The sequence below is a fragment of the Gymnoscopelus braueri genome (genome assembly GCF_963280865.1).
Source record: "Gymnoscopelus braueri genome assembly, chromosome: 6".
NCBI classification, from domain to species: Eukaryota; Metazoa; Chordata; class Actinopteri; order Myctophiformes; family Myctophidae; genus Gymnoscopelus; species Gymnoscopelus braueri.
Window position 1 is genome coordinate 2,883,352 of NC_137607.1, and position 23,878 is coordinate 2,907,229.

The 23,878-nt window shown below is 44.3% G+C and overlaps 1 protein-coding gene across 1 annotated transcript in view; it reads right to left on the reverse strand.

Moving 5' to 3' along the window:
* Positions 1-5,615: 5,615 nt before the first annotated feature.
* The window catches only part of apc2 (APC regulator of WNT signaling pathway 2), a gene marked incomplete at both ends in the record, with an annotated part of 74,196 nt that continues 55,933 nt past the window's right edge, over positions 5,616-23,878 (reverse strand). Inside the window, 9 exons of the mRNA XM_080429920.1 lie at positions 5,616-5,886; positions 6,562-6,974; positions 7,277-7,496; positions 8,550-12,883; positions 15,819-15,947; positions 17,804-18,013; positions 18,213-18,335; positions 19,440-19,566; positions 22,103-22,317. Of these exons, the coding sequence (XP_080286046.1) occupies positions 5,616-5,886; positions 6,562-6,974; positions 7,277-7,496; positions 8,550-12,883; positions 15,819-15,947; positions 17,804-18,013; positions 18,213-18,335; positions 19,440-19,566; positions 22,103-22,317 (6,042 nt within the window). The remainder of the gene's footprint in view (positions 5,887-6,561; positions 6,975-7,276; positions 7,497-8,549; positions 12,884-15,818; positions 15,948-17,803; positions 18,014-18,212; positions 18,336-19,439; positions 19,567-22,102; positions 22,318-23,878) is intronic.

Consider the following 23,878-nt stretch of genomic DNA (forward strand, 5'->3'; position numbering starts at 1 on the left):
TGTGCTGGGGTTTCAGAGTGTTACTAGAACCTTGTAGTGGGGTTTCAGAGTGTTACTATAGCTCCTTCTGCTGGGGTTTCAGAGTTTTACTAGGACCTTGTGCTGGGGTTTCAGAGTGTTACTAGAACCTTGTGCCGGGGTTTCAGAGTGTTACTAGAACATTGTGCAGGGGTTTCAGAGTGTTACTAGAACCTTGTGCTGGGGTTTCAGACTGTAACTAGAACCTTGCACAGGGGTTTCAGAGTGTAACTATAACATTGCACAGGGGTTTCAGAGTGTAACTAGAACCTTGAGCAGGGGTTTCAGAGTGTAACTAGAACCTTGTGCTGGGGTTTCAGAGTGTAACTAGAAACTTGTCCAGGGGTTTCAGAGTTTAACTAGAACCTTGTCCAGGGGTTTAAGAGTGTAACTAGAACCTTTGTCCAGGGGTTTCAGAGTGTAACTAGAACCTTGAGCAGGGGTTTCAGAGTGTAACTAGAACCTTGTGCTGGCTTTTCAGAGTTTAACTAGAACCATTGTCCAGGGGTTTCAGAGTGTAACTCACATTTATTAAACATTGAATGGAACTGTACATCCTTTGTTCTTATCCATTTCATCGTAATCAAAACACTTACACTTAACAGTTCAAGGGGCTGCTTGTTTACAGGTTAGAAACTTTGGACACTTTCGCATTCAAAAGCCAAAATTCAGGTTTTTTACCAATTAATACTAAAACATGCTTTGTAAATAAGTAACAAAATGAAACATTAGTTTTGTTTAAAGGGGGCATGAACTCCTCGGTTAGGCTCACAGGTTTAAAAACTCCCACAAAGGTCAAAACAAACATGTCAGGCAATGCAGCTGCAGCTAATCTGATCAAATAACCCGTCAACATTTCACTGCTTGTACATGTATGAGTGATACATAAACCCTTCTTGATTCTTGGTTTAATATGTACAGTAGGTGTACCCATAGCAGTGGTGGAAAGTAACTAAGTACATTTACTCGAATACTGTACGAATTTATGCAGGTTGCCATGTTTTTACCCTGATGTAGTTTTTTATGTTTTACCCCGAACCAGAAAACAAACTACAATACCCAGCAGCCTCGGGTTCCAGCCCCCTTTAAAGAATGGGCGGGTCCACAGAAAGCGCTTTCCTGCCATGCATTTCTATAAGAACGTGTGGGAGCCCTCCTCTTTCTGAGCACTGGGCGTCGCGTAGTAATAATTTAATAATAATAATAATAATTAACCCTCGAAAAATGTGTTATGAGCTTCACCCAGGTGTCTCCCAGGCGGCCTATTCTCTACCCATTCAGCAACGGTCGCCCAGTGGTGGAAAGTAATTAAGTACATTTACTTAAGTACTGTACTTAAGTACAATGTTGAGGTATTTGTACTTTACTTGAGTATTTACAATTTCCAATACTTTTACTTCTACTTATACATCTCATGGCAAATATTGTACTTTTACTCCACTACAATTATTTGAAAACTTTAGTTACTAGTTACTTTGTAGATTTAGATTATTATTACAAAACATACATTAACCACTTCAGCCCTGTGTACATTTCGACCATTTGAAAATAGCAGATCTACAAAAATCATGCGACGCATTGTAAGCTTGTAGATCTGCTAATTTCAAAAGATTTTTATACATTTGAAAACTTGAATTAGGACATTCTGCCTACTGATTACTTTTACTTTTGGTACTTTAAGTACATTTTGATGCCATTACTTTTGTACTTTTACTCAAGTACATTTTGAATTCCGGACTTTTACTTAACGTACTTAAGTAAAAAATTTGAGTACTTTTTCCACCACTGGAATTAGCCCGACAGAAGAGAGGCATCTTGCTCAGCGCATAGGTCTCTCTGGACATGACGTCCATAGGTCTCTCTGGACATGATGTCCAAAGTGCTCCGTCGCTCAAAAAGTGCTTTCTGTGGAACACAGCCCCTAAAACAGCCTTGAAATCCCCCCCATCAATTCACAACCCCTTAATGGCTTTAAAGTTTCGTCCTGTCAAGAACACCCCCGTCTTTGATCTCTGCGCACACATAACATGGAGAAATGATCTTCAAACTACAGAGGATAGTATTCATGTTCATGTCGTTAATATTTGGAGTTCTTCGATCTATCACTACTTTACAGCAAGACACATTATAGCAGATATTAAACAAGTTGTTATTTCATAAAGACTTCCACAGAATTATGTGCAAGAATAACAGCCTTCCATATAGAACCCAGTTAAAAGTTTGACTCCAACAATCCACTCGTTTTCCTGCTTTATAAATACTTAAACAGCGTAACAATACCTGATTCTAGTAGCAAACACAAACGTAACGAGGTTATAACGTCGTAGGTGTTTTTAGCGTCTGAATTTTACAGCTCCTAAGTTGTGATATGACTCTTTTCCACTACAAGGGGTTAACCTAGAACTTTCCAGAACCCGTGAAGTCCTGTGATGTTTTTCTTTTTTTCCCCGTTTATGTTTCCATTATAACAAACGTAAAGGGAAGTACTTCATAAAAACAAACATGATTCAAAGAATGTTAAAGTAGCTGATCTACAAGCTCACGGCGCATTGCCTTTGCGACGTAGCGGACCAATCAGAAGCCGCGGGTCGTTTTCACCCGTGCCGTGCAGGGAGATAGGCTATTTGCGACGTGCTGTAGAGCGTGTAGATCAGCTATTTCACTATTTTCGTTCTAAAGTAACAAGTTCTGGGTTCTGAGAACTCCGGGTTGTAGGAACCGAATGAGATTCTGGAAGAAAACTTATTATCCAAACCGATTGGTATGGAAACAAACCCAGAACCTGTGACATTTCTTACGGCTCACTTGTAGTTGTTGCTGCTGTTGTTGCTGTAGTCGATAAGAGCCAACAGTCGTGTTGTTTGTGTAGTTGTACATTGATAAGTTACATTATAGGTTGTTGTTGTTGAATATACGGTACATTATCAGCAGTACTACCAGAAATGCATAATTCTTCCTGCGTTTTCACTGGCCTTTATAAGCGTCTCTCTCTCCTACCCACAATGCCTCAGTTCAGTGTACATGTGGTAGCTATAAGCATGCGGTCAGTCAGCAGAGAGACCAGGGTTTTTTTTTGTAGTTTTTTTTGGCCCACAGGGAAGTTTAGGAAGGTTCTCATATATCTGCATGTATTTACAATACTCTTTAAAGGAGCACGTCAGCCATTTTCAACCTTATCTTCGTTTTAATTGGTCATTCCTTTAACGCTCATCATAAGATGGAACCAGTTTTGTCTAGTCACTCTGCCTCTCAGGGGAGGGCTGTGGACGGTTCAGAAACCTGCCTACCAGTGACATCATCGGTAGGCAGGTTTGGTCATTTCAAACGTTTTCATTTTATGTCGTATAGATGAAAGAACGACGGCTTCTATTTCAGCACGCTAACTTTCCAGGAAGAGAAAGTTCGTAGTTTATATTATCTTGGAATGCCCCATCGATGATGTCACCGTCCGGGAGACAGGTTTCTGAACTGTCCACAGCCAACCAATGAGAACACAGAGTGAGCAGACAGACATGATGAGCGTTAGTGAGGACCAATAGGCTCTGAGCATGCAAATAACAAACAAATGACACCTTCATATGTGTTTCCCGTTCAAATCTGCTGCTGAGACAATCAAATGAAGCTATTCACCTGTTTCCTAGGCTGTGTGTTTTCCACTTCCTGTCGATTTAATTGGATATCATTGGTCATCTGACCAGTTTCATTGGATTTAATTGGATCAAATCGACAGAAAGTGGAAAACACACAGCCTAGGAAACAGGTGAATAACAAACTGAAAGGGAAACAGGACGACTGTAGTTCCCTTCTGGAAAAGGGAACTTTGAACAGTCATGCGCAGAGCCTGTTATAAGGAGACACTGTGGAAAATTGGTGAAGTGCTCCTTTAAGACAAGATCACAGGTACCACGCAGAGTTCTTCTCCAGCAGTAGCAGATCGTTTGGAGATCTACAGTGTTTAGCTTATTTCCTGCAGCAGTGTAAAGACATGAGAGTGACGACGTTATGTTTTGCTTATGAAGGGTGGAGCGTATAAAATACTTCACGTTTCAGTGACATTTTGTGTCCTTTTGTGATTCTGTCTGTCAAACAGTCATTTGAAGTGCCTTTTTCAACAAAGCGTAACTGAGTTTGTTCCTTCAGAGGTTTTTGCATAAAACGTTTTCTTTTTAGCGTTGATGGTGAGTCGATCTTCTGGCGTGGCGGCTTGAAGGTGGCTCGTTGTCTTTGCTGTGTGTTTGCACCACTTCTCTAACAGGCAAATGGTTTATATACAAATACAAAAAACGTACTAAAAAAAGTGTAACCTCCTGTTTTTGTGTTGCCCCTCCCAACGTTTGCAGTTCCTCTTCACAATGCATTCATCCAACTAGTACTAAAGGGAACCAGACGGAGGTGAGAGAGAGAGGGGACAAATTGTTCTTGTTTTCCGAGATTAAACGTGAATGCAGTGAAGAGAGGGTGAGAAATCAAAACCGTCACTAACACGCTACTCCTGATCCACCTGAGTGTTAGTGCCGTTCCGGGACACAGTAAAGGCCCTGACACAACGCGAGCGTCAGACCCGACGCGTTAACATTGTTCACAAGAACCCGCAGCCATACCGGAGGCGTCAAGTTGGACAAAACCTGTTGACCAGTCCTGTCAGAAGCTCGTTTTTTTTATTTTGGAGACTTTGGAGACGTGGGACCATCTGAAATTAGTTGGAGCAATACTAGAAAGGTAACCTCTTTTTTTGTATTTCTTGACACGCTTCAGTAGCGCTTTCAGTGTGTCACAGGGCCTTAAGAAGTCGTCAAGGCTTCACAGGAACCAGGAACCAGAGTCCTAAGTCCTAGTCCTAAGTCCTAAGTCCTAAGACCCAGCCTTGTCTACTGATTTCTCGCTGATTGTTGCAGCCCGGTTCTGGTTCTAATGGCCCTGTTGGCAGCACGCTAGAGGTGTTCATGGGTCCAAAAACAATTGGACCAGAGGAAATTGGACCCGGTCCGACCGGACCCGAGGAAGATTCTAACTTACTGAACCCGGTCCGAAACGTAACCCGAAGATAACTAGAATGTATGTCGCCGTGGGACTGGGGATGCAGTGAAGAGGCTGAGCAAGGGTCATTCACCCGAGGTAAAAAACAAACAGAAACAAAACAGTCACTAACACTGATCCACCTGAGTGTTAGTGTCTTTCGGGGACACAGGAAGAGTTTTCCAGGTGTAAGCAGACTGGCTCAGAACCTCTGCCTGAAGACCAAAAAAACGAGTTTGAATCCTAGGCGTTACGCAGGCTTTGGGGAACCAGGCATGGAGTCTGTCCTATGAGTAGAGCCCGACCAAAATATGGTTTGGTCATTTTTTCAAACTACAATCGTATCGGCAGTCAGTATGTCCCGACTTTTAAACACTTGAAAAAAGGGTTCAAATACGTGTTTTTTTCTTCTTTTTTTCTTCATATAACTTAAATGTTCTTACATTTATTAGAAACTTTTGCACTTTTATGGGGGGCTTCGGTCGGGCTCTACCTTTGGCCCAGAGTCCAAATTCCCAGTCTTAAGACTCTGTCTTCTCTAAGTCCTAGTCTTAAGACTCTGTCTTCTCTAAGTCCCGGTCTTAAGACTCAGTCTTTTCCACTGTTTTCTCGCCGATGGTTGCAGCCTGGTTCTGGGCCTGAGCGTCCTGGAGGCAGCAGGCCATGGGACTGGGGATGTAGTTGAAGGGAGTGACCCGGGCCGCCTTGCTGGGCGACGCCTGGCGGAAATGGACCGCTCCGCCACCGCTGCCCGTTTGACTCTCGGAGTTGGTCGTGGTGGATGCGGCGGCATAGCTCCTCGTCGAGGCGTCAGAGTCTCCTCCGTCGGGCAGGTTGCTCCCGGAGGTAGAGCTGTAACGATCGTGAAATTTTAGTTGATGATTAATTGTCGTAAGAATAATTGCGATTGATGATTTAGTTCATTGTTTTTTTGGAACTGAACATTGGAACATAGAAATGAAAATTACATTTCTGTTTGGCTTTTAGGCTTTGTAAACAAAAATGACATAATATGGCAAATAACTTAATAATAATGACAATGACAATGACTGGTACCATTGATTACAATAAATAATGTAGTATACCAGCCCATACAGCAAAGTTTCAGTCATAGTCTTTTGAATCAAATTTAGTTTTAGTCATATTTTATTCATCTAGAAATAGTTAAATAACTAAATAACATAAGATTTTAGTCGACTAAATCTACAGTTGATTTAGTCGACTATGTTTTATGTTGCACTGCAAGTGACTGAGGGGGAACGGTATCTGTATGAATGTAAGTACGTGGGGAAAGTGACAAAAAAAGTGATTCTGATTCTGGGATTCTAAAATGTATGTTGGCGGGCCTTGATGGCGTCGTAATGCCTGATTTATATTTTTGCTGCATGCCAAAATAGTTTCTAGTTTTATTTGTTGACCAAATGCTCAGTTTAGTCGTAGTTTTAGTCATCATAGCTTAGTTTTTATTTAGTTTTTGTCAGTGGAAAAAAAACACTGGATTATGTAATAGTTGTGACATGGCCCTACCCAGAGGGGGCGCCGATCTTCCTGAGCAGGAGCAGTTTGGCCGCCTCGTCCTCGGAGGAGGAGGAGACGATGGGAACGCCCTCGGAGGAGGAGGAGACGATGGGAACGCCATCGTTGGCCGGAGACGTGCTGGAGTTGGTCTGGCTGCTGCCGTGGAGCGGATCTTCCGTCTGCACGGTGGCATCGCTCATCTTGCGCGACGCGATCACGATGGTGGGCAGCTTCTTCCCCAGAGGAGGCGCTGTTGTTGCTGCTGCCGCTGCCGCTGCCACGGATAGTTTCATGGGTCTGTCCTCGTCGGCCTCCGGGGAAGGAGCCAAAGGGAGAGCACTTTCTGGCAGGGTGCTCTTCAGGATCTGAGTCACGTCCTCGTCCTTGATCCTCCGCCAGGTGACACGGGATCCGGTCCGCTTCTTATGGAATAATGACAAAACGAAACATTTTACAAAACAAAACATTTTACAAAACATTTAACAAAACATTTAACAAAACAAAACAAAACAAAACAAAACAAAACAAAACAAAACAAAACAAAACAAAACAAAACAAAACAAAACAAAAACATTGTAGTGGAGTAGAAGTAAAAGTATTGTAAATTGGACATACTCAAGTAAAGTACAAATGCCTCAAAATTGTACTTAAGCACGGTACTTAAGTGAACGTACTTAGTTACTTTCCACCACTGCTCACAATGGAGGAATGCAGTGAAACTCACCTTCTTGGTGTCGTCTTCACTCTTGGCTCGTCCGCTGGAGTCGGAGGAGGAGGAGCGGAGCGAGGAGCGGCTGGTCACTCTGCTCAGGACGTTGATGCTGGGCGAGGAGGCGTGGCGTTTGAAGTTCTCGTTGTTGTTGTTGTTTTCCTGCTGCTGCTGACGCTGCTGCCTGACACCCGTCACCCTGCTGCTGCCCCCCCCGGCGCTCCTCTGAGCCACCCTGTTAAACACAAGGCAAGGCAGGTTGATGTGTGGAGCAGCACCTCAACAACAAGACAATTCAATGTTCTTTACATGAAACATTAAAGGGATTTTAGGCAACTTCAGAGATAAAAAAAAATAAAATAATTGTTGTCAAACACCGCCCCTCCACTCCCCCCCCCCCCTCCTCATCAGCAGTTTGTTTCCCCGACCACCAGGGGGTGACGCAGGACTTCTGAACGGGCCATGCCGAAAATAGGTCGCTTTATTCGGATACAATGCGTGTCACTGCCCGCCCCTGCCGGTTCTCTGAATTTGTATTTTTAAATAGGCTCTTTCATGATTAATTGACCACATATATGAAGTTAAACAACTCAATTATATCCAAACGATATCTTAAAAGTAATTTCCGTGCCTCAAAAAAGAAGTTTGAGAGCGTTTTAAAGTTTTAAAACCGAAAGTAAAAACACTGCAGAGAAAGCAATGGCTGCCGTTCCATTTTTGTCGGCTGCACTCGGTTTCATTCGGTTTCACTCGAGCTCGCCGGACGCGCACGGACGCGCACATGCGTGCGTTTCATTTACGTCCCGGATACCCGGATGTCAAAACATAAATAGTAGGGAAAATACGGATTTCAGAAAGAGGACTGTGTTTCAATGCAGGAAAACACCCCAGTATCATTATATAGTGGCTGATAGAGGGGGGGGGGAAATGCAAAATATGTATATAAATATTTTTAACTTTAGGCTTAAAGTTACCTAGAATCCCTTTAACCTCATCTTAGACCCTCTATATTTAGTAAAAGGGACTTGAGTTAACTCCCCAAATCTATTTGTAGAAGATAGCTAATCTGCAAGCTACGAGAGTTTGTAGATCTGCTATATATATTTTTGTTTTCAGGGATGCTGAGGTTCAAGTGGTTAAGCAAAATAAACATGTCAAAACAGGACATTGAATTCAGGAAAAGGTTACATGGTTAAACACCTATCTCCTTAACAGACAATACAGGTATTCAGGACACACAAAGAAAATAAAGAAAATAAGAGAATAAATACAGTGCATAAGTGCTTACCTGCAAGGGCTTTCAGAACTGGTTCTCCTGGCCGGTCGCCTGGAGGAGAGGTCCCGCTCGCTGGAGCTGGCTCTGGCCAGGGTGGAGGTCTGCTTCTGCAGCCCTGGATCCTGGGTTCTGCTCTGAGACTGTGGAGGTCTGCTCTGTGACTGTGGAGGTCTGCTCTGTGACTGCACAGGCCGTTGTTGTCCCGGCCCCTTGCCCTGCATGGCCCTCCTGGGTCCCTGCAGCACGGCCGCCTTCAGCTCCTGACAACGGGACGAGCAGAGGAAGACCGCAGCGGCCGGCGGAGGCGGGGCTCTGTGTGGCGAGCCACGCTGACCCCCAGAAGGCCCCCCGGAGCGCCCGGGACTGTCGCCGCGTCGGCCCATGCTCTTGGATTCCTTGATGAAGGTCAGCTGTCTCAGGAAGCCGTTGCGATCAGACTCGCCGCTGCTGCTGCTGGAGTGGACGGAAGTCATCCGGACCAGGTCGAAACGATTGGCCGGAATAATCCGTTTCCCGACAACCTGGGCGGTCTGTCTAGTGTTGACGCCAGTAGGTTGGTTGGTTACCAGAGGAGACAGAGTTCTGGGCTGCCTTGCCGAAGTCTGCATGAACGGGATACGGACCGGTGACTTCTGAGTCTTAATGGGGGATCGGGGACTCTGGCTTAAGACTGGAGAGCGTCCCTTTCTTTCTGGTGGGCTGCTAGCAGGTGGGCTACTAGCTGGCGTGGAGCTCTTCTTCTGAATGTTTTTATTAGTTTGAGTCGGGGAACATATCCTCTTCTGTGACTGTTTAGAAGGTGTGGAGCTTTGTGAGGATCCAGAGGAGGAGCTTTTTGGAATCCTAGGAGGAGGAGTCGAGCTCCTTTTAGGCAAAGTCAGTTCCATGTCCTGAGGTCGACTCAAACGGTGAAGACTCTTTGACCGGTGCTGAGCGAGCTCCGGGTTCTTTGGAGAATTGGTCGAGACTTTCTTAGGTGGTCTTTGCGATAGGGTTGTCTCCTTTTTAGGCGTATACGTGACCGTTCTGCCTCTAAAAACGACTGGCATGTTAGGGACCGGTTTCCGCTTGTCAAAATCCAAGGGTTTGTTGGCCTTTTTGTCTTTGGCGAACTTCCTCTCTTTGGGCGTGAAGCTGGACGTTGACATGAACGAAAGGACGGATTCTGTCTCCTCCGAGGATGGCTCCTGAGACTTGGACGCTTGCAACTCCGTGACGACAGAGTTGGCCCCTTCCTGTATGGCTCTCCATTCGACGCTGTTGAGGTCTGAGTCTTTGTCGGATGCCATGTCGTCACTGTCAAACTCTTGGTCCATGTTCCATCCGTCCGAGCTCTTTTGCAAGTTCTTCTTTTGTTTCTGGGCCTTGTCGGCTTTCTTCTTTCTGGTGGGGGCCTTCTTCCTGCTGTGTCTGGGCATGGCGGACGTTATGCACTTCTGAAGGAGGTCATCTTCCGAATCCATGCTCACCGAGCTGGGCGAGCTTTGTTCCTCGTACTGGATGTGCATAGACTTCTGCTGAGCCAGGCCATGGCTTTTATTGTGTCTGTTTTTGGCCCACATCTGCTGGGTTGTCGATTTGTGGTCGTCAAACTCGGCGTCGCTAAGAGAACTGAGAGAGGTGCTGAGCGAGTAGCACGTCGGGGCATCGGATTTGATCAGACTCTGTTTGATCCGATGGAACCCTTTGGCCTTCACTTGGGAAGTATCCATTCTGCCGATGTTGGTCATGCTGCGGGAGAGGGTGTTTCTGCTCGCCTCTCTCATCTGCTTCCTTCCCGTTCGTTTTTCCTTTTGGTCGTCGTAAAAGCAGTAGATCTCTTCCTCGGTGGGCGATTGATGTTGCATCGGTTGAAAGACTCTGTTTCCTTGCAGCGATCCATTATTTTGGGTTCCTTCTGTGTTTTGCTTAATCACAGGCAGCTCCAGTTTTCTCGCCAGAACTTGTCCCTTCCTCTGCCTTTGATGACTGGGTGACTGTTCGCGGTTCCGTTGACTAGCCACTCTGTCAGCCACTTCTTTGCTCTGCATCAGCACTCGTTGAGTAGGGATCACGTGTTTGGTTGTTCGACTCATCGGTTGGCAGCTCATCATCCTAATGGGTTTATGGAAGTGAGAGAAGATCCTGAGGTCTTCGATCCTCTTTGCCTCATCATCGTCCACTTCTGGCTTGTTCATGTTTCTCACTCGCCAATCTTTTTCCCCTTTTTCCTTCACGGGGTACTGAAGCGTCTCGTCGCTTAATGACGTCGTGCTGGAGAAGTTGACGGGAGTACCTTCCGCAGAATCCGTGAATGACGAATCGTCGAAATGGAACTCCTTCTGCGGTATAATGAACTTTCTCCCGGGAACTATTTGGGTTCCACCGTTTGGCAGCATCATGTATACAGGAAGCTGTATGGGTTTACCGGTGTGGGAGTTTATAATATGGGCAGGAATATTGGTCATGAGGGAAGGCCTCACTTTCCTGAACTTGGAGGGCATCGCCGAATTGATGCATTCCTTGAGGATTTCTATGTCGTCGTCAGAGTTCCCTTCGCTGTATCTCTCCCCGTGGTCCATCGCCTGCTCGTCCTCCTCTGGGTTTCTGTCGTTTTGCTGGAGCAGCGGAGTCAGTTTAAGCTCCACGTCTTTCTGGATGTAGTGCTCGTGAAGAGGCAGAGCACTCAGGCTGGACGCACAGGAGAAGTTCTCTGTGGGCTTTTCCACAGTGAAGTAGATCATAGTGTCCAGGTCCTGAGGAAGGTTGAACCTCTCCTTGAAGTCTGTGATTTCCATGAACTTCCGCAGGTTGGTTTCCCACTGACCCACGGCCATCCCGGCACTCTGGGTTTCCGTTCCGTTGGGCTCCATGCAGCACGGAGTCTTGCTGCGACTCGGAGGCATGGTTTGCCCCGGACTGTCGGGAAGATCGCTCGGGCTGATGGTCCCGTCCATCATCTCGCTGCAGGGGTCGCTCTGGATGGAGCTGGCGATGGAAGGAGCCTCGAAGCTCCCCAGAGAACTGACAGAGCTGCAGCGACTCATGACCAGTGGAGTCTCGTGAATGTAGTTTTCAGAAGAACTGGACGGAGATCTATCTTCGGGTAAGGCCGGTGAAGCTCCCCTCAGGAAGACCTTCTCTCTTTTGGAGGAGCAGGGAATCTCGATGGGCTCAGTTGCCTCTTTGCTGGGGAAGGTTTTGGAGTCCGTCACCAGCAGCTGGCTGTCGCTCAGATCTTCCAATGTCTCGTCCTCGTCGGCTCCCCTCACTACCTCTTCGCCGTCTTCCACCTCGATGATCTCCAGTGACGAGTCGCTCTCCAGCTCGTTCTCGCTCTGACTCTGTCCGTCCAGCGCGCCGTCGCCGGACGAGAGGGAGGACAGCGAACTACAGCGGGAGAAACAGATGGGCGTGTTCTCCACCGAGTACTTCTGGACCGTCTCCATCGGCCCGATGGTGGTCGGGCTTCTGGCGGCGCTCATCGGCGAGAACTTGGTGATGCTTCCTCCGGTCATGACGGTCGGGACCCAGGCTTGTCTCCTCATGGCCTGGGCAGCTTGAACGTTGATGGTGGTCTTCGCTACGCCGAACTTGGCCACGCTCTGGATGAGTGGGACGTGCTGGTACGAGGGCGACAGCTTAATGGACGTCATGCTGACATCAGAGGAGAATTTAGTCGCAACACTGACCGGTGTCTGTAGCGCCGCTTCCTGGTTCTTCTCTGTGTCGGCGCTTCCGAGCTCCGGAGCCTTCAGCTCCTTGTTGTCCACAGAATCTCTCTCCGGGACCTCCATCTGTCTGCTGTCGTTCAGGCCGGCAATTCCGGCGTTCAGGTACTCCTGATTGGCCACTTTGAGATCGAGTTGGTTGGGTCGTTTTTGTTGCGCGGCCGCGACTTTGGCCGCCAAGGGCCTGAGCTGGTCTTTGCTGCCACAGTAGCCGTCGCTGGTGCTGCCGCTGTTGAGGCTGTCCGTGGAGAGGCTGGTTTGGGCCGTCTTGAGGCGAATCAGGGCGTGGGCTCTGCTGAGGCGCTCCCTGTGGGCCACGCTGCTGGTGTCCGACAGACGGCAGGGCGAGCAGGACTTGGCTCTGGCCTCGTTGAGTTCGTCCAGTCCGTAAGGCCAGTCGGCGAACGGATCCTCGGAGCTCAGACTGAAGCTGTCCTCGGAGGACGTGTGCATGGTGATGTCCTCCACCAGGCGGTCGATCTTGGCCACGGTGTTGGTGATCTTCTTCGCCAGCTTCTCCGCAGCGGCGGACACGTCGTCGTCAGGACCGTGGGGGGCGTGTCTCTTCTCGGCGGTGGCGAAGGTCTGATGCGACGGCTCAACGTCTCTCTCGGGCTCGCTGTCCTTCTTTCGGGGCTGGTAGTAGAAACAGTAGTAGTAGTTTAGTATGTTAAAAAGATATAATGTAAGTGTACAAAGATTATTGAAAGTATACTTTACATTTGAGTGCTTAATTTAAAGGGATACTAGGCAGGATCAGAGTTCTGTGTGACCCCTCTCTGACAGGATCAGAGTTCTGTGTGACCCTTCTCTGACAGGATCAGAGTTCTGTGTGACCCCTCTCTGACAGGATCAGAGTTCTGTGTGACCCCTCTCTGACAGGATCAGAGTTCTGTGTGACCCCTCTCTGACAGGATCAGAGATCTGTGTGACCCCTCTCTGACAGGATCAGAGATCTGTGTGACCCCTCTCTGACAGGTATCAGAGTGATCGCTGTCTTTGATGCATTCATTGATTAGAGAGAGCACTAACGAGTTCGACACTTTTATGGCCCAATCAATCAACTTCTGCACAACCCCTTTGAAGTTCAAAGGGATCAATTAAGAGCTCCGGCCGAGCCCCCCCCCCCCCTCTCCCCCCACAGACTGGTCAGTCCCTGTAAAGGGATGAATGTCAACATAAACAGTGGAACAAAACCAAAATACTGCCAGAGGGATGTGTCTATCTGAAAACACACCAGCAGAATTATCTAGTTGCTGATAGAGGGAAATGCACAATAAATATATATATATATATATATATATATATATATATATATATATATATATATATATATATATATATGTATATATATATATATATATATATATATATATATATATATATATATATATATATATATATATATCTATATCTATATATATATATGTATTATTTTAAAATGCAGGCTCAAAGTTACCTAGTCTGCCTTTAAGGTATACTTATACTTGGATGTGACAAAAAAAATCACATCCATACTAAATTATAGTTAGTACCCTAGTTAGTACCCTAGTTAGTACCCTAGTTAGTACCCTCAGGGTTCCTTGAGGGGGTTCCAAATGGACCCTTACAGGTCTGTGACTCTGAGAGTGTACATCTGGTTCCATGTGTTCGCTCTCAGAGTTATAGGGGTTGTTGAAGTTAGAACGTTTGAGAACCACTGATTTAGTCCATTCTTCAAAATGGATACAGGACCAAAGTGTGACATCACTGCCACTAGAGGCCACTAGAGGCCGCTATCCGCCTGGGTCACAGAGTCATTTCCTTCCATTGACAATACCATAGGGTCTCAATAGCATCGTGGCATAATAAGAACTGTGTTCCAAAAATAAACAGATATGCCATTTTACTCGTATGAATATGAAGCATCAACTGTCGGTGGAAAAGTATACATTTGTCCAAAGAGTAGGAAAATACATACATTTTCTGGAAACACAGACGTTATCAAATGTAACTCGATATCGTCACCTTGCTAAACTAATGGCCGAAGTCATTTTTTAAACGTTTTTCAGGAAAAATAAAAAACTGATCCAAAACATAACTATATGATATTTCTTAATCATTTCACCCAAAACGTTTATAAAATAGTATGAAAAAAAGTATTAAAATAAAAATAACACCGGGGCACGGTGGTGCAGTCGGTAGCGCTGTCGCCTCACAGCTAGAAGGTCCTGGGTTCGATTCCCACAGGGGACGCTGTGGGCGCTGGGGGCGTGTTCTCTCCTCCGCGTCATCAGTGCCCATACCGGTGGGGTTGGCGAAAGGGCCTTTCTGTGTGGAGTTTGCATGTTCTCCCCGTGTCTCCTAGGGTAGGTACCCTCACAAAAACATGTAGTAATCCTGGTCACTCTACAGCCTCCCCCATGACAGCCGGGGCGCCTGATGGAGGGGAAGGGAACTGGTTGGAATAACGTGTTCCTTCCACGCGCTACGTCCTACCAGGGAACCTATCCCCTGTCAGGTGATAAGAAGGTCAGTTGGCTCTCATGCATTGAAGGAGGCATGAGCTCGGCCCTGGCCTCCCTAGGTTGGCAGAGGGAAGGTAGTGCCCAGGATTACATAGACAATTGGCACTGGGTGTAAAAAATAGGGTTACAAAATCGTGGGCCACGAAAAAAAAAAAAAAAAAAAAACACTGTCTGTCAGTTATGTAACATAAGAGATTTAAATAGGTTTAAATTGAATTAAATCTGACTTAGGCCAAAAGAAAATCCCAAAAATGGCCTAAATCAGTACATAATTTGGCCTAAGTCACAAAACCATAACTTAGGCCAAAAAAAAATGGCCTATGTTGGCCTAAGTCACACTAGGGAGATTATACTAAAAGGGGAGTGAACAGCATGATCCTTTTCAATTAGGAGATAGGCCATTTTACCAGAGGTGGCCAGTGTCATGAGGAGCTGACTTTAGGCACAAATATCATTTTCCTCAAAAAATGACTTAGGCCGTTAGTTTAGCAAGGTGACGATATCATAAACGACACAGAGTGTGCCCGGGCTGATTTGTTCATTTTTGGAACTCAGTTCTTATATGAGGTGATCTAAGATGACCCTGTGGTATTTTCAATAGAACAAATACTTCCGTAACCCAGGGGACGACGGAGTGATGTCAGGACTTTGATACTCTATAGTTTAACTCATTGACCGGCATGTCAATGGCTCGTCATGTGGTATATAGATAGCGGGCGCTCTTCCGCAGCCTGTGAATGATTATGATGATGATGATGATGATGAAGAGTACACCCACAAATCACGTGATCGCAACAAAATGGAGCTGGTCTGGTTTAGTGTTATAGGATTTATAAAAATAATTTTTTCTCTACTTTCTGTTGCTTTTCGGCGAAAACAAGCTACATTCAACTGCCCATAACTATGGAATAGATTCTCCGAGACTCCCCTACGTCTTTTGAGGTGATCGCCAGGTGGATCGTTCTCAGATTTTTCAAAGGTTAGTAAAAGCGCTCGAAATCGCTGAGAAGAGCAGCTAAAGGGCAGTTAAAGAGTTAAGTAGTATGCTTTAACTGTGTCTTTACCTGGTTGTTCAGGAAGTTGGAGTTGGTGAGGAACATGGAGAGCATGGAGAAGCTGCCTGTGTTGTCCAGACTGCTGGAGACGTTGGGAGCCTCGTCGTCGTCAAAGCAACCCGAGTCTGAGGCGTAGTCCTGGGGATACGGGAGCAAAGATTGTATCGTTTAGACCCAGGGGTCTTAAACAGGGGGTCCGGGACCCCTAGGAGTCCTCAGAGTTACTACAGGGGGTCCGCCAAATCTGATGGGGAACATTAATCGAAAATAGCCGATCTACAAGCTCACAACTAGTGCAGCGTTGTGAGCTTGTAGATCGGCTGTTTTCTGAGAGTTGTTGTAGAGGGAAAAAGAGCGGACCAAGTACAGAGCCAATGGTCAAGTAGACTAAAAATGTAGGGTTAACTGTCTGAAAATACACATTAACATGAATCCAACAAATCTATAGAAAATATAATGTGTCAAACAAGTCTATGAAGCTATCTAGGAAATCTATGAAATAAATCTACAACCCAATTTTTTACAATATGTAGTGGGGGGTCCCTGCTTCATCTCTCTCTCAGCTGAGGGGCCCTTGGCCTGAAAAACCTTGAAGACCCCTGGGTTAGACTGATGCTAGGTTCTTGGTTTACCTCTGACCCTAGTTAACTACTACACTGTCTCTCTTTATTCGCTCTGGATAAAGTGCGTCTGGTAAATGTCTACATTGCACATTGTATCTTGGTCAGGCTCTCTGTCTGGTTGTGTCCTACCGTGGTCAGGCTCTCTATCTGGTTGTGTCCTACCGTGGTCAGGCTCTCGATCTAACCCCTGCTCACTTTGCTAGGTTTGGATGGCTCAGGGTTGAGGACAGAGTACAGCAACTTGCAAAGGACCTGGTCTACAAGATACACCACAACATCGGGATACCCATGTACCTGTCAAAGTACTTCAAAAACGTAAATTAAGTCCACAATCACAATTAGCTCCACTGATCATCTCCAACCCAGATTTGGCACAAACAAGGGGTTGAACTCGTTCTCCTGCTATGCAACAAAAACGTGGAATAACCTACCAAAAGGAGTGAAGGAGTGTAAAACCCTACTCTCCTTCAAAACTGCCCTAAAAAAATACCTTTAGGAGAATGCAAGTCCAAACAGGCCCCTGTCAGAGTCATAACCTAGCTACCCCCCCCCCCCCCTGAACTGTTTACTGCATTTATTTATTTATTTTCTTTCCTTTAAAATGTTCATATCATGTTCTGCAGAGTAGTGTATATCTGTCTGTCTTTTAATGTCTCCATGAATTGAGTACGTGAGGATCCCATTTGAAACAAGCCATTGCGGCTTTCCTGGCGATTCATTTTAGTTGACCTTGTATTGTAAACTGTACTTCCATGTGCTTTTTCTCTGTAAACTTCTCAATAAAGTATTCAGCAGTGCTGGAAAAAGTACTCAAATTCTTTACTTAAGTAAAAGTACCAATACTGTGATATAGAAATACTCTGTTACAAGTAAAAGTCCAGAATAAAAAATTGACTTGAGTAAAAGTACAAAAGTATTGGCATCAAAATATACTTAAAGTACCAAAAGTAAAAGTACTGAAATATTTGAAAATAGCAGATCTACAAGCTCACAACGCGTCGCGATGCGACGCGCTGTGAGCTTGTAGATCTGCTATTTTCAAATAGCCTATGTATAAAATAGGGTTAAAGTGGTTAATGTATGTTTCATTATATCATAATTTATATCTGAAAAGTAACTAGTAACTAAAGTTTTCAAATAAATGTAGTGGAGTAAAAGTACAATATTTGGCTCTGAGATGTAGTGGAGTAGAAGTAAAAGTATTGGAAATTGGAAATACTCAAATAAAGTACAAATACCTCAAAATTGTACTTAAGTACAGTACTTGAGTAAATGTACTTAGTTACTTTCCACCACTGGTATTCAGTCAATCAATCAATCAATCAATTAATTAATCAATCAATCAACCAACCAACCAATTGTGTCTCCTACCTTGGCCAGGCTCTCTATCTGGTTGTGTCTCAGCAGTTGAGGCTTGTTGCTCAGACTCATCAGGTGGCGGTTGGGGCTCTGATGCTTGTTGAGCGTGTCGAAGGTCTCCGCCAGGTGCCGGGCGTCCAGCTCCGCCTCCAGCGCCTTCTGCTTCCTGACGTAGAGCGACGGGGCGCAGGAGCCCGGCGAGATGACCGCCGTGTCCTTGTACTGCAGGGGTGGAGAAGATAACGTGAGATATAGATCGTTATACGTCTTCATAGCTACCGGCACAAAGGGCTGTCTGAGTCTATTGGTTGTTGTCCCCTTGGGGAAGATGAATCTATCATCATCACCCCTGCTGCTGAACCTTCCCACCTTTTCCATGTGAAGGGGATTAAAGTGGTTGTCCAGCCTCCTCGCTACATACCTTCAGCGGCCGGTTGGTCAACAGGTTGCGTAGCGCCGCGGCACTACCCATGGCGATCATCTTGTGCTTGGAGTGGATCAGGTTGCGCAGCATGGCGACGGCACCCAGGTCCCACAGCAGCTCCTGATTGGATAAGACAGAAACAAGGAATAATACTTAATAATATTAATAGAGAACCGAAGTGTGACATCACTGTCGAACTAGAGTCTGATATCCCCCCCTGGGTCACAGAGTATTTATTGTTTCTATTGAAAATACCACGGGGTCAGCTTAGATCGCATCATACAGCACCGCGATTTTACTCATATGGATATGAAGCATGACGGTGAGAAAGGTATTTTAAATCATATTTTAAAATAATAAAAGAAAAGGAATGTTTGGGACATACAAGATTTCCGTCCGACAACGGTGCTATACAAGCTTGTGTACCTGGTCCTTGGACTATGAATCTATAGTGTACCTGGTCCTTGGACTATGAATCTATAGCGTACCTGGTCCATGGACTATGAATCTATGCTAGTGTACCTGGTCCTTGGACTATGAATCTATAGTGTACCTGGTCCTTGGACTATGAATCTATAGCGTACCTGGTCCTTGGACTATGCATCTATAGTGTACCTGGTCCTTGGACAATGAATCTATAGTGTACCTGGTCCTTGGACTATGAATCTATGCTAGTGTACCTGGTCCTTGGACTATGAATCTATGCTAGTGTACCTGGTCCTTGGACTATGAATCTATGCTAGTGTACCTGGTCCTTGGACTATGAATCTATGCTAGTGTACCTGGTCCTTGGACTATGAATCTATGCTAGTGTACCTGGTCCTTGGACTATGAATCTATGCTAGTGTACCTGGTCCTTGGACTATGAATCTATGCTAGCGTACCTGGTCCTTGGACTATGAATATATGCTAGTGTACCTGGTCCTTGGACTATGAATATATGCTAGTGTACCTGGTCCTAGCACTATGATTCTATGCAAGCGTACCTGGTCCTTGGACTATGAATCTATGCTAGTGTACCTGGTCCTTGGACTATGAATATATGCTAGTGTACCTGGTCCTTGGACTATGAATATATGCTAGTGTACCTGGTCCTAGCACTATGATTCTATGCAAGCGTACCTGGTCCTTGGACTATGAATCTATGCTAGTGTACCTGGTCCTTGGACTATGAATCTATGCTAGTGTACCTGGTCCTTGGACTATGAGTCTATGCTAGTGTACCTGGTCCTTGGGGCTGCGGGCAGACAGGTTCCACAGGGTTCCACAGGCGTTGCTGACGATGGTCAGGCTGTGAGAGCGGAGGTGACCCAGCAGGGTCTGCAGACAGTTGTGATCCCTGAGGATTTGTCTGGAGGAGGAAGAGACAGGGAAAAAAGGAAATGAATGTCTTCACGTCTAAATATGTATTATTAAGCCTATTGTTGCTGTCGGGAAGAAACCTTGTACGTCCATATTTCAGCTTTCTTGTGCTTCTTGTTTTTTTAAAGGATCCCTGGCTGATACGCCAAATATGCCTTAATACATTATAATTGCCCTCTATATCTAAAATATATATATTTCTAAAACACCTTAAATCGCTTATTTATTTTAGAAACAGTTCCTCTTTTACTCAAGAGGGACAATGCCCGTCGCAAGTTGATGATGTCATGTGTGGTCTAGCCCTACGGAATGTGATGCTCATATTTACCTGAGGAAGTATTAAGTTGCCGTTGGCTTTTATATTTTCACATGCGTTCCATAAATTCCATAGCGTTAGACAAATGACATCATCAACTTGCGACGGGCATTGCCCCTATTGAGTGAAAGATTAACTATTTCTAAAATAAATAAGATATTTAACACATTCCATGCCAGAGTTTAATATCATAATGTACTCACCACTGCCAGTGATTTATTGTTGTTTTTTTCACCTCGCCACAGACCTCGCTAAATACCTTATGATCGCGCGTTTTTTTTTATTTTTTATATTTTATTTTTCATTTACATTTTTCACACAGTATACATACAACCCCCCCCACATCCCTCCATCCTCCCCACATACAAACCCACATACATAAAGACAGCACAGATAAAAAATAATCAAAACATAATAAAAATAAATGGTACAAAAAGAAAGAAAAGGAACATCAAGAAGAGACAAATCTGTTGTAAAAACATTAAGTAGCTTCGAGAAATAATAGCTCTAGACCGAGATAGCTGTAGATAACAACCTATACCATCTCTGATACAGGTTGAGGTAGGGACAACGTTTCCATATAGTCCAAATAAGGTTGCCAAATCTTCAAAAAAGTGTCAAACCCATTTCTTAAACTATAAGTAATCTTCTCAAGAGGGACACAACTGTTCATTTCTGAGAACCATCTTGCAATGCCGAGGGGGGAGTCAGACTTCCATGTTATTGCAATACACTTCCTAGCCACTCCAAGTGCGACCTCTATACATTTAATTTTGTGTCTTCTTAGTTTTGCACTGATAGCAGTGAAGTTGCCTAAGAGGCAAACTTCAGGGTCTAACGGGAAGGGAGCCTCTATAATTTTAGCCAGTGTGTCACAGAAATCATACCAGAATGTTTTAACTTTTATACATTGCCATGTACAATGCAAAAAGGAGCCTTCTTCTGTACCACACCTAAAACATAAATCTGATATCTCAGAATTATATCTATGCAACTTTTGAGGTGTGTAATAAAGCTGATGGAGAAAATCACGACACAAATCAGACCACAAACCTTCATCAATAGTAATATTTAAATCAGACTCCCATCTCTCTCTCGATTTGTGTAAGCCTACTCTCGGGCATTGACTCAGCAATAAAAAGTACATATTGGAAATGAATCTGTATGAACATGGGCCATTATGTAACCAATTCTCCACATCAGTAAAAACCGGTAAAGTCGCGTTAAACTGTTTGTAGACACACAGGGTAGCTGTGTGAGTGGCCCAGAGAAGACATTTCCAATCGGCGACATTCCATTTTGCAGTAGTCGCAGTTTCTAAAAAACGTTTTAAACAGCGCTCAGCGCGGAGAAAAACAACACCGAGATAATGGCGATTTAGCGGAAGCTTTAGAGCAGCGGCGGATGGGAACGAAAATCTTCGATTGACATTCATTTCCGTTTCCGGGTGTGCTACAATGAAATGTGTCACTGCGAGAGAGTGCTACAATGAAATGTGTCACTGCGAGAGAGTGCTACAATGAAATGTGTCACTGCGAGAGAGTGCTACAATGAAATGTGTCACTGCGAGAGAGTGCTACAATGAAATGTGTCACTGCGAGAGAGTGCTACAATGAAATGTGTCACTGCGAGAGAGTGCTGCAATGAAATGTGTCACTGCAAGAGAGTGCTACAATGAAATGTGTCACTGCGAGAGAGTGCTACAATGAAATGTGTCACTGCGAGAGAGTGCTACAATGAAATGTGTCACTGCGAGAGAGTGCTACAATGAAATGTGTCACTGCGAGAGAGTGCTGCAATGAAATGTGTCACTGCGAGGAAAACAAATGAATAAAGACCACTTCGCGTAGATCTACGCCGCGCTGTTATTTAGGTTCGCCTAGAACTACGCGATTGGCACGCGATGTGTTAATGTGTTTCTAATTTTACATTTTAGTTATAGAGGATAATTATAATGTATTAAGGCATAATTGGCTTAGCCAGAGATCCTTTTAAAGAATGCTATATTTTAACTAAAGTAACTAAAGTTTTCAACTAATTGTAGTGGAGTAAAACGTACAATATTTGCCTCTGAGATGTAGTGGAGTAGAAGTAAAAGTATTGAAGATTAGAAATAGCACCTCACAATTGTACTCAAGTACTGTACTTGAGTAAATGTACTTAGTTACTTTACACACACTGGAATTGTATAACTAATGAGCGGTTTTACCTGTAATCCTCTCTGGTGGCGATCAGACTGGACACGTTCCTCAGGATCCCTCCGCCGCTCTCGATGATGGCCAGAGAGTTGGTCTGGCAGCGGTAGGTCAGCGTGCTGACCAGGAAGCCCAGAGCGCCCTCTACTGAGCAGATGGCCACCTTGTTCTCTATGGAGTGAGCCGACAGGTTCCACAGAGCCGAGAGCAGGCTCTTCAGAGTGGATTCCTTCAATGGAAAAGAGAAAGAAAAAAAAAACAGCCGCTTGTTTGTGTTTTTAAACCTTTAAGACGTGGGAACGCATTTTGTGACATTTTTCAGATTTCTTTGGCTATTCAAAAAATAGCAGATCTACAAGCTCATAGCGCGGCACTCGGTGCCTGCTATTTTTGAAAAATGTGTGAATGTTTGTGCAAATCTTTGAATAATATATATTGTTAAAGCGAACATTCGTAACTCAAATCTTTGCTTCTGGGGGGGTCCCTGGAACAAAATATTTTTAGATGGGGGTCCGCGGACAAATACATATCATTTTGGGGTTCCTTGACGTGAAAAAGTTTGAGAACCACTGATTTAGAAACAATAGTTTTTCAGAAAACTGTTAGGATTTAGAAGAAATTTTGGAGAATTGGCCTCAGGTCTTAATGGGTTAAACTGAAATAAGGTCCATTGCAGTGTGTCGCCAAGTCTGCTTATTATTATATACGACTTTGGTCTTGTTGTTCTGTAAAGTTGCTTGTAAATATTGTTAGTTGTGGGTTGCGTGGGTTTTTTTGGGCTTGTTTCTAAAGTGTAGTTGTTTATTTGGGCTTGTTTCTAAAGTGTAGTTGCTTATTTGGACTTGTTTCTAAAGTGTAGTTGCTTATTTGGACTTGTTTCTAAAGTGTAGTTGTTTATTTGGGCTTGTTTCTAAAGTGTAGTTGCTTATTTGGACTTGTTTCTAAAGTGTAGTTGCTTATTTGGACTTGTTTCTAAAGTGTAGTTGTTTATTTGGGCTTGTTTCTAAAGTGTAGTTGTTTATTTGGGCTTGTTTCTAAAGTGTAGTTGTTTATTTGGACTTGTTTCTAAAGTGTAGTTGCTTATTTGGACTTGTTTCTAAAGTGTAGTTGTTTATTTGGGCTTGTTTCTAAAGTGTAGTTGTTTATTTGGACTTGTTTCTAAAGTGTAGTTGCTTATTTGGACTTGTTTCTAAAGTGTAGTTGTTTATTTGGGCTTGTTTCTAAAGTGTAGTTGCTTATTTGGACTTGTTTCTAAAGTGTAGTTGTTTATTTGGGCTTGTTTCTAAAGTGTAGTTGCTTATTTGGACTTGTTTCTAAAGTGTAGTTGTTTATTTGGGCTTGTTTCTAAAGTGTAGTTGTTTATTTGGACTTGTTTCTAAAGTGTAGTTGCTTATTTGGACTTGTTTCTAAAGTGTAGTTGTTTATTTGGGCTTGTTTCTAAAGTGTAGTTGTTTATTTGGGCTTGTTTCTAAAGTGTAGTTGTTTATTTGGGCTTGTTTCTAAAGTGTAGTTGCTTATTTGGACTTGTTTCTAAAGTGTAGTTGTTTATTTGGGCTTGTTTCTAAAGTGTAGTTGCTTATTTGGTCTTGTTTCTAAAGTGTAGTTGCTTATTTGGACTTGTTTCTAAAGTGTAGTTGTTTATTTGGGCTTGTTTCTAAAGTGTAGTTGTTTATTTGGGCTTGTTTCTAAAGTGTAGTTGTTTATTTGGGCTTGTTTCTAAAGTGTAGTTGTTTATTTGGGCTTGTTTCTAAAGTGTAGTTGTTTATTTGGGCTTGTTTCTAAAGTGTAGT